Source organism: Poeciliopsis prolifica, unplaced genomic scaffold, assembly GCF_027474105.1.
Source record: "Poeciliopsis prolifica strain line A6 unplaced genomic scaffold, Auburn_PproV2 SCAFFOLD052, whole genome shotgun sequence".
Taxonomy (NCBI): domain Eukaryota; kingdom Metazoa; phylum Chordata; class Actinopteri; order Cyprinodontiformes; family Poeciliidae; genus Poeciliopsis; species Poeciliopsis prolifica.
In genome coordinates this window covers 703,195-713,975 of record NW_026562427.1, presented here as the reverse complement: position 1 = coordinate 713,975, position 10,781 = coordinate 703,195, and the positions used below count along the sequence as shown (strand labels likewise).

At 45.4% G+C, this 10,781-nt stretch overlaps 1 protein-coding gene across 2 annotated transcripts; it reads left to right on the top strand.

Moving 5' to 3' along the window:
- Positions 1–2,983: 2,983 nt before the first annotated feature.
- sp4 (sp4 transcription factor) lies at positions 2,984–10,662 on the top strand. Of its 2 annotated transcripts, none has more exons than XM_055058913.1 (7): positions 2,984–3,594; positions 3,873–3,943; positions 5,796–6,146; positions 6,237–7,440; positions 7,639–7,837; positions 8,170–8,369; positions 8,590–10,662. In XM_055058913.1, exons 1-7 carry the CDS (start codon positions 3,588–3,590, stop codon positions 8,853–8,855), a joined length of 2,298 nt encoding a protein of 765 aa, XP_054914888.1. In that variant the 5' UTR covers positions 2,984–3,587; the 3' UTR covers positions 8,856–10,662. The 2 variants fall into 2 exon arrangements, with proteins under 2 accessions (XP_054914888.1, XP_054914887.1); XM_055058912.1 differs by having other exon boundaries at positions 5,796–6,152.
- The last annotated feature ends 119 nt before the right edge of the window (positions 10,663–10,781 follow it).

Here is a 10,781-nt window from a genome sequence, read left to right as displayed (position 1 = left end):
GATAGGTTGTTCTTATTAGGTGAGTGCATCATTGATGGCATTGCCGCTATGAATACAAATTTTTCTATTGAGATTATGAATCATGCTGGTGTTTCTTTTTTCTGGTTTATGATAAGGTGAAGAAACATAAAGATTTTGGCGGGTACATGTGCAAAAACAGTTGACAGCAATATTCTTGCATTTTATAGTCATCACATAATATATGCTGCTCCCATACACATTATAAAGTTTGAACGTACATTGTCTACTTCAGTGGAGGTGTCAAAAGTTATTACACTAAAAATAAAAAAAAAATACCCAAAGAAGATAAAAAATAATTCCCATGTTTAACTTTTGAATAAGCATGTTTACTAATAAATCAAATGGTGAGCTCTTATGAATTAGTTGCATTTACATTGAATTGTCTACCAACAGAAACAGGCGCAAAGTGAAACGGCGCAACGTTTGGCGCTGTCAGGTCAATGGCGCCATCTTGTGGCAGTCACAGCAAAACAAACAAACAAAAAAAACATTAAAAAACGCTTTAAGGTGCTGCGTTAGCTGAAGTAAGAGGAACTTGACAATTATTGCTGTGTGGTCGACAAAACAACAGGTTCCACTTTGATTTTTCCCCTTACCTTTAAACTACGACTTCAAGCATTCACGTGAACGTCTTGATTTAACAGTGACGTTGCTGGAAATGAACCTCCCGCCTGTGCACTTCAACTTGTCAGCGTCAGGAGACGCAGCCGTCTGTGCAGCCACGCCCCCTTCCATCACCGCCGCCGCGCATTGAGGGTCTTGGCTGCAGCACGCAAACGCCGACGTCACCGCTTCATCGGAAAAGACCACGTTGCCTAGCAACGCCCTGCCAAGTGGCCCAGGGGGCGGAGACGAGGCCCTCAGCTTCCGCAGTAATTACAGCGCATGTGTGTAAATGTATGTTTCTGGGCCACACCAGGTGTGTGTGTGTGTGTGTGTGTGTGTGTGTGTGTGTGTGTGTGTGTGTGTGTGTGTGTTGCTGCACTGTAGTTTCACTGTGAAGCCATATTTAAAGTGAACACATAGAGAGACGGTGAGAATATACGGACTAGATTTAGACGCCGTTTGCCTCTTTAGATTTTATGGGAAATCCACACATAAAAATTTAAGATGAACACATCAGTTGTTGCGATAATGAGGATTCGATTCAAGATGTGTCTTCCGGACGTCTTGAATCGAGCTTCAGAAGAGGAAATGCCTTTCATGGATGTTGAAGGTCTATTAGTCAGCAAGAAAGGGACGCTGACTCAGTGTGAGGTTTTAAAAAATAAAATAAAAAAGATCTCACAAATTGATTATTGAGGTAGTCTTGAGATCAATCTAGAAGAAGGAGGTGCAAACCACAAATAAAATCAAAATGGAATGGTTTGCTCATAAATTAAATGCGCTCCAGCTTAGAATTGCACAAAGTAAATGGTGATGTGGGAAGAAAATCTTCTCAAAACAAAGTAGCTCAATGCTCAGTCTGACTGGATGTGCAAACGCCATTTTTTAAGTATTGTTCTAGATTGTCAACTGGATTTGGGTCTGAATGTTGACTGGCTCATTCTGACACATGATTTTGCTTCGCTCTGTTCTAAATTACTCCACTCTGACCGGATGATGGACAGTGAACTGCTTCCTCAGTCTCAGGTGTTTTGCTGTGCTTAACAGATTTTCTTGCTCCCTCTGTCTTCCCCTGAATTCTGATGAGTCACCCTTTTCCTGCTGAAGAAACGCATGATGCTGCCACCACCATGCTCAACTGTGGGAGTGGTGTTCAGAGCCATATGAAAATTTCAGTTTTGGTCTCACCTGCCAAGATCTCCTTCTTACACATGTTAGATGCCTCCTGTGGCTTAATACAATAAGTCCTCTTAATACAAAGAGGACTTATTGTGGCCAGGTTTGACAAGTGAAAGACTAACAACTGTCCTGTTCACAAATTTTCCCACCTGAGCTGCACACCTCTGCAGCTCCTTTGGCGTTACTATAGATCCTTTGGCTGCTTCTCATATTAACCCTCAGACTGAGCGCACCTAGGACACATCTACTTAAAGTATTTCCAGAAGATGAAATGAGAAAAAGATAATTCCTACACACTGTTTGCTAATTTGGCAAAAGACAATCAATTGTGCTGCATTTTATTTAGGGGTGTAACAGATCTTTTTCATTTTTATTGGTCAACAAAAAAAAAACATTACATATTTCTATTCCACTTCACAACACAAGTTAGTGTTGGTCTATAAATGGTGAAATTTCCAGAAAATGGAGAAATAAGATAAGTGTGGCGTTTATGAAAACTTTGTGAGGCTCTGGTATAAACCAGGGCTCCTCAAATCCAGGCCTCGAGGGTTGGTGCTACTGTGATGCAGCTTTTAGATGTGTCCCATGAGCCTGAATGACCTCCTCAGTTTGAGGTCACGTTTGCAAAGAGTCCTCCTAATGACCTCCTTATTTGACTCAGGTGTGTTGAAGCAGAAACAAAAGTTGCAGCGCACTGGCCTTAGTGGACTAGAGTGAAAACTACTGGTACATATAGGTATACCTTTGACACAGACATTCTTGAATATAAGCATGTTTGCGATAACTTTTCAAAATTAATTCAACTTTCTGCTCTCTTTTTTCACACATGTCAATGTCTGCCGAGTGACTGCTCGACTATAAAACAGTCACGATAAGATTCGGCAGTAAACTCCTGAAGAACTTTAGTGACACTTGTCTTCTTTTCTGCTGCTGTTTCGTCTGAAGCGTCGTTCTGAAACCAGCTCTCACGCCTTCCCTTCCCGTTTGCCCAACCCCCCGCGCCATCGACAAGTAGTCCCCGCCCTTCTCCCTCGCTCTCACCCCAACATGACTACAAGAGTCGCCGCTCAAGGAGCATCACGGGAGTTGTAGTCCCCGCCTCGCTAGCACGTTTGAGAAGGCGAGGCTTCAGCAAAATACAACTCCCATCTCGACCTTCGCACGCCGAGCCCCGTCGTCCAATCTGAATATGTGGGAGGAGCGCGTCCGCCCACAAAAGCCACAGCTATCTCCCCGTTATCGTACCCAATTGTGCACGAATTAAAGAGAATAGGCTGAAAATACAAACGCAGGTGGCGGCTCGTCTCAGCTACGCGGCGGACGGCGACGAGACGTCCGCGCGTCGTGTGTCGTCGGGGGGAAGAAGCGGCGGGTGACAAGAGGCAGGAGAAGCGAGGAGGGTGTTGTCCTGGTGCTTAAATGGAAGTGGGTGGGCCTCCACCGTCACACGCCGCCAACTTCTCTGTGGCCATCGTTCTGACAAGCACAAATTAGCTCGTTTATGGACTGCCTGCTCGGCGAGAGTGACGGAAGACGGGGGGCCGCGAGGAGTCCGACGGTGCAAAGACGGTCACGGCGCGCGCTGTTGTAGCCCTTATTTTCGGGGGGCTGCTTGATTGTGCCTCCGCTTGGCACCGCCCTTCCTGGCTGGTGGGTGGTTTCGTCAAACGGGCTGATCCGCGACGGCCCAGAGCCGAACATATAGGCCGTCCTCCGCCTCTGTACCCGGCCGGCCTTCCACCGTGAACTACACCCTCTCCCTCTCGGTATATTAATGCGTTATGAGTGGTAGGTACCCTCCCCCTCTCCGTCTCCACCCCTCTCTCGTTCTCTCTCTCCGTGTGACAGTTAGAATGCTCCATGCCCCCTTTGATATTGATGATGAGGTTACTGCTTTCTCTTTACTCTTTATTGATCACCTTTGTTTAACTGTATCTGCTGTCCGCTCTCATTTTATTTGCAGTCAACACTGCAACACTGCCCGCCTTTGCCCTGTGACTTTATCCTGGAGGTGATCATCAATGAGAAGCAGAGTATGTTCTGAAATAAGACTTTCTTTTCCACAGACTCGAAGAAGGAATCATCTGGAACAGAAGGAGGGAAAGCATCTAAACGGGGCAAAAGTTCAGGATCGCAGGTAAAATGAAAACAGGATACTTCATTAGTTTTTTTCTTCTTCTTCTTTTTTTTTTTTTGCATTGCTTGTAGGCCAGAAATGTTCTCACTCCCTCTCAGCCAGTCAGCCAGACACCTCTGGGGGCGTTTCTCTGGTGATTTCCACTTCCTGCTTCTGTGCAGCCCTGCTAAGAGCCAACCCAAAACCTCATGAATGAGCCTATATGACTGTCACACTCCAGCAGATCTGCCTTTGAATTTGTCTATTTGAATTATAGTCAAATTCAGTTCCACTCATAGTTTTATCTTAACCACCTGCAGTTTTTGTTTTTTTTACAGTTTGGCTCTCTAATTTTTATTTTTAGCAAACCTGTAGAGGCTGCATATGCATCCTACAGCCAGTACTGTCATGCACAACCTTTGTTATGCATGTGTTGTAAACTTTAAACAAGCTTCTTTTTGTTAAGAGGTGTGTGACATTGAACATTTGCCTACGACCTAGTTTTTTTGTAGTTTTTTTTCTAAAAAGGGAGGAGAGAGAAGGCAGCATTTTTTTTCCAGTGTTCTGAGAAAAGAGAAATGTGGTTCTCACATGCCCACCCACTCGCTTCCTGTAATACCGCCCACTTCCACTGACAGCTCTCTGTCTCTTTGCTTTCTTTATGTCTTTTTTTTTTGTCAAACATATTTCCTCCATTCCTCTTTATTCCATTAATCTTTCCTCTTTTGTGCCGATTGTTTTAATCGGGTAAATGCTCGTAGTGATGATTTTGCACTCCTTACCTTTTTGCTTTATATATTTACACAATGTACGACAGTTTTTTTTTTTTTGCAAAAGTATTCCTTCCCTTTGAACTTTTTTACAGTTTATCATAATAAAATCACAAATCTTGGCGCATTTTATTTGTTTTTTTATGTGACAAACCAGCACAAACTCGTCCATAATTGTGAAATGGAAGAAAATTATATTAAAAGTAGTTCAGTCAGATTGGATGGAGTGTGTCTGCAATTTAGGTCTGGACTTTGACTGGGTCATTCTAACATTTGATCTAAATTATTATGGTGCAGCTCTGACTGCATGCTTGGCAGTTTTTGCCCTGCTAGTGAACCATTGTGTCCATCTCCAGTCTTTTGCAGCTTCTAAAATGTTTTCTTCCAGGATTGCCTTGCATTCAACTCCCACCATTTCTCAGTAAATTCCAAACAACCTCCTTTTTCCTACAATAGAAAAGCATTCCCACAGCATATTGCTTCCACCTCCATGTATGACCATGTGGTTAGTTTTCCAGAGTTTGAATGGGCCTCTCAGATTAACACTCTCCATGCTGGTCAGTTTAGGTTGTTTGGTATTGTTATAAAACCTAACACTGCTTTGAACCTCTCTGTATCTTTATTCCCGACCTGTCTGCTGTGTTTCTGGTCTTCATCCACTGCAAGAACACAAAGGCGTGAAGTATATTTGATCTGGTTTCCAGTGCAAATATCCTGGTGCACTTGAAATAAGAAAGAAATGACTTGCAGCTAACTTTTCAGCATGATATAGGAACTAGTGCTTTTTTTTGGTCCTATTTCAAGTATACAAAGACATTTGCTTTTTGTTCACTAATGTTCAAACTAGACCAAAACTACTTTACGAGTTTGTGTTTTTGCAGTGTGGTGATGTTTGTTCAATAATGTTTTCTAGCAAACCACTGAGGCCTCTATAGAAAGGGTTTCAAATAATAAACTAGGAAACTTTGGTTACTAATTATGCGAATTCCAGAGGCAATGAAGGTTTTATTCAGGGGTTAGACAGTAAAAGGGATCATTTTTAGTTGCACCATCATCGTTTGTCTGTGTCTCTAAAAAGAGTTTCGCCTTTCCATCACTTCCAGGATTCCTCTCAGCCGTCTCCGCTGGCTCTGCTAGCAGCCACCTGCAGTAAGATCGGAGGGCAGGGGGGAGCAGAGGGGTCCCAGGCCCAAGCAGGTGCCCAGCAGATCCAAGTCCAGGCCAGTCAGATCCAACTCCAGGCGGGTCAGCTTCAGGGTCAGATCGTGTTGGACGCAGCCGGGGGCCAGACCCTGGTGCCCCAGCAGCTAGAACTGGTCCCTGCTCAGTTCACGGGGAACGGCTGGCAGATCATTACGGCAGCACCAACGATGGCCAAGGAGAACACCAGTCAGCCTGTTGCTGTGACGGTGGCCAGTACTCTGGCTAATGACAGCTCACCTGGAGGACGCAAGGTAAAGGTGATTGGGGGAATTGTAGCTTTGGCAAACTTGATTTTATGCTTCTGCGCCAACAGGCATTACAACTTATCTCTTCTTTGACAGTTGAAAACAACAAGCGGCACCAACAGTGTCCCGGCCAATCAGCAGCAGCAGCAATTCCAGATCATCCAGGTTCAGAACCTGCCCAATGCTGGAGGCGGCGTCCAGTATCAGGTCATCCCCCACCTGCAGACTGCCGATGGACAGCAGATCCACATCAACCCCCAGCCGGCTTCCATCGGGGCCCTGCCTGAGCAGGTGCAGCTCATCCAGACCCCAAACTCAGGCCAGGCCCAGGCCATTCTCCAACCAGCCAACCAGCAGGCTATTCTACCAAGCACAGCCAATCAGACGGTCCCGTTGCAGATCCGTCCCGCACAGACTTTTCCCATTCAGCTGCAGACGCTGCAGGGCTCCCAGACTCCCGTGATGACGACCGTACCCATAAACCTCGGCGGCATGACTCTGGCTTTGCCGGTAATCAACAGTGTGGCGGGGAGTGGGGCAGTGCAGCTCATCCAATCAGCAGATGGCACGTTCTCCGTCGCTAACGGCAACCAACTGGTGACGACGGCAATGACGGGAGGAGTACCCACGGCACCCGCCGCTGGGTCAACGCCGACGACGGCCGAAGGGGACGGTGGGTCAGACGGCGCTCAGGGGGTCGCAGCCGCACCTGACAGCACCCCTGATAACAGCCAGGTGCAGAGCAGCGAGGCGGACTCCCAGAGCCAGAACCAGGCCAACGGGCTCCAGAACCAGTCAGACGCGGCGGGAACCATCCAGCAGGTGATCGTGGGCCAGGTGGGACACCAGCTGGTGCAGCAGATCCAGCTGCAGTCCCCCGCTCAGAGTCAGGGTCAGACGCAGAACCAGCAGCATCCACAACACATTCAGACCCTCCAGCTGGCGCCTGGACAAACCCTGCAGCCCATCCAGGCCTTCCAGAACCCGGCGCAGGTTCTTATCCGTGCTCCCACCCTGTCCTCCTCTGGGCAGATCACCTGGCAGACCCTCCAGCTGCCCGGCGGGGTCGCCTTGCAGGGTGGGCTGGGGGCGGCGGTGCCACAGCAGCTGACTCTGGCTCCGGTGGCCGGCGGGACGGCAGTAGGAAGCGGGGGACTGGTGTCCCTGAGTGGAGCCCCCCTGACGCTGAGCGCGGCCCAGATCAACCCGGGTTCAGGCGTCCAGACGGTCAGCATCGCTGGACTTGGCGCTGCGGGGGTTCAGGTGCAGGGTGTTCCTCTCACCATCACTGGTCTACAGGGTAAGATGTTATCAACTATGTATAATTCTCACATTTACAATTCAAAGCTGCAATACTTGAGCTCGTTTGTTTCAGCCAATTTGCATGTGATGTAACTAAAACCACTTTGGATCTAGTTCTGCTTCCTCTGTTTCTGTCCATAACAATGTGCTTATATTAAAAAAAAAAAAAACTATCCAATGTCTCAATCTCTCGTAGGTCAACCACAGAGTCAGGACGCGGTTAAAGTTCAGCCTTCTCCTGTGACGGTCACTGTCGGCAGCGTGGCCTCGGGTTCGTCAGTGAGTCCAGACCAGCTCGGCTCCGTTCAGAGTTCTTCGGACCAGGAGGGACCGCCCAGCAAGAGGCTACGACGCGTTGCCTGTTCCTGTCCAAACTGCAGGGACGGAGAGGGAAGGTACAGATTAGAGCAACGCACCACAACACGCAGGAGCTGGTTGGACTTTGTTGTTCATATATCGTCCAGCCTGTCTTAAGCTTCCACGATTCTGTTCTAATTATAGCAAAAAAACACTGATTTGTGAAATTTCTTTCTTTCTTGAAGACAATGTATATTAATACATCACCAAAATATACCAATTTGAGTTTTTTAAACACGTCTTTCCTCTACCACATAAATGTCAGGTATTATAAATATATTTGAATGACTTCTGGAAAATACTGGAATTTTCTTTAAAGGTCTTGCTGTACACTACAGTTAAACTGAATTCCCATCTGTCGTGTTTTTAGGAACAGCGGAGACCCGACCAAGAAAAAGCAGCACATCTGCCACATGGAGGGCTGCGGGAAGGTGTACGGCAAGACGTCTCACCTGAGGGCCCACCTGCGCTGGCACACCGGCGAGAGGCCGTTTGTCTGTAACTGGATCTTCTGTGGGAAGAGGTTCACCCGTAGCGACGAGCTGCAGAGACACCGGAGAACACACACGGGTAGGCCGAACACACAAACCTGGTCTGAAAGAAAGAGCTGCGGTCCGGTTGCATTTGCATCTCTGCACCCATTTCTTTTTGGAAAGCTAAAATCTAAAAGAGGTGGTAAATGTTTGGCAGAATAAACAGCAACGTCTAAAAGAAAAAAAATAATAAATTCAAGGTTGCTGGTTATCAGCTGTGATGTAATCTAATTTCCTTTCATCTGCTGTGCTAAAAGGAGAGAAGCGTTTCGAGTGTCCCGAGTGCTCCAAGCGCTTCATGCGCAGCGACCACCTATCAAAGCACATCAAGACTCACCAGAACAAGAAGGGCGGCGCCGCCGTCGCCATAATCACCACTGACGACATGGAGGAGGACCCCCCTGAAAGCCTGGCAGAATCCCCCCAGATAGTCGCTGTGGGAACCCTCACGCGGGACTCTGAACCCGCTACGCCCACCACCTCCAACCACCTGGAGGAAGAAGAGGAGGAAGAGTTTGAATAGACAAATCGAAGGAAAACTTCCTGATATTTTTTTTTTTGTTCTTGTTGATTTTCGGAGGCGTTTGCAGGGACTTTTGCATAATTTTAAAATTGTTTTCTTAAAAAAAGGAACTTAAAAGAGGATCATGTAATGGTCGTGAAGTGGACAAAAAAAAAAGATAAACAATACAATCTGAAGAAAGCTAACATATAATGAAATATTAGTTTGGCGTTTATGTAATAATCTATAACATTTCCATGTGCATTGAGGGGACAGAATGTAAGTAAGATGAGCACAAGACAGGGGGACCTGAGGAAAGTAAAACCATCCAACAGTGAGAGGCTTTTTCCTAGCAAGAATCCAACTCTATGCACAAAGATGTGTTTCTGTTTCTTACCTGTCTGACAGTGCTGAGGTCAATCATGGCACAGGGCGGTTGCAGAGCGGCAACAACTCAGGGGCAGTCTGGGACATTGTGTGTGTGTGATCCGTGCAAATGGGAGTGTGTGTGTTTGTGTTCCCGTTCTGCTCCAAAGATGATCTACCTATGGTGAGTGTCATTCGAGGTTCAGGTTCAGTCCTCAGATCAGATTCAGGTGTTGATTTGTTTGATTAGTCAACAAATTATTCTTAAAGAGGAAATTCTAAAAGAGAAGAAGAGTAGCTGGGGGGGGGAGAAAAGCACATATAAAAAAAAGATTTATAAATAATGCATTCCTTATCGAAGCGCAGTGGCCATTAGAATACAAATAAAAGGTTTCTATAGAAAGAAAAAAAACAATCTAGCTTTCTACAACTTTGTTTGTGTAGGGAAAGCAATACTTTTAACGACAATCCTTGTGAAACCATGTTTACAGTGTCAGGGCAAGTTTTTGTTGATGCGACGAGTCGGTTTGTTTCGAGAATCGGAAAGACAGTGCTGCCGCTTGAGCAAAGCCGAGAGCTCGCAGTCGTCGGAGCTGCATCATGGGTTTTTTTCACAGCCTGGCTGCGTAACGACGGTTTTCTCGGGCGCCAGCACCGACACTGATGCTACTTGGTGCTTCTTGTGCTTCGGTGAACCTCAGCACAAGCAGCTGAAGTAGCTAAGAGCTGCAGTTGAGTTAAGCTCTTTAGCTATGTGGATGTAATATTTTTTTGTTGATGTTGCTCTGTGTTAGTTCAGTGCGTACCTTCTTTAAATTAAAAAAAACAAACTTATTTTAAAGAATTTGAATTTTTTTTAAGGCCCCTTTTCAGGTGTGTGGACAGAGGACCCCGTTGTGTATGGCTAATTTATTATTTATCCTTTTGATTTGTAATATTTGCCTTTTGCTGGACTTGTATTTGTGTGCGTTGGTTCTAAGGTCGTGTACAGCATGTTTCAGTTCTTGCCGTAGTGCTGCTTTTCTCTTCTTTGGTCTGCTCTTTAATTAAATTTGTTTTTTTTTTCTTTGTGCCATAATGTGTTTTTGGAGAAAAAAAATAAAAAAGAAGAAGAAAGCAAAAAAAATTTAAATTGTCTAAAGCTAAAAAGATTGATACCAAACAAATTTAGATGTTTTTAAAATCTTTTTTGTGTGACAACTAACTTTTCTTTTCTATTTTGTAGTGACATCTCATTTGTAAAATCTTTTTCTAAAAGATGTTTGTTCGTCTCCATGACATTTGATAATGGGTTTTTGCCAGGTTAGCCTTAAAGGCTCCAGTTTATTGATATTTTTAAAACTGGTTTGTACAAATGTGTTATGTCAGCAAAACAAAAAGACTGAAAAAGAGATAACTTCAAGCAGAAAACATGCTATGCCTGCTTAACACTTGACAATAAAGTGAGTCTTACATTTCTTCAGATGCTTGTGTGTCTGTATAAACAAAGGTTGGGAAACCTGTAAGCACCATAAAGACTTATTAAAAAAAACATTTATTGCATAAATGCACACTGAAAGTTTTGAAAGGTGTCAAACTTAA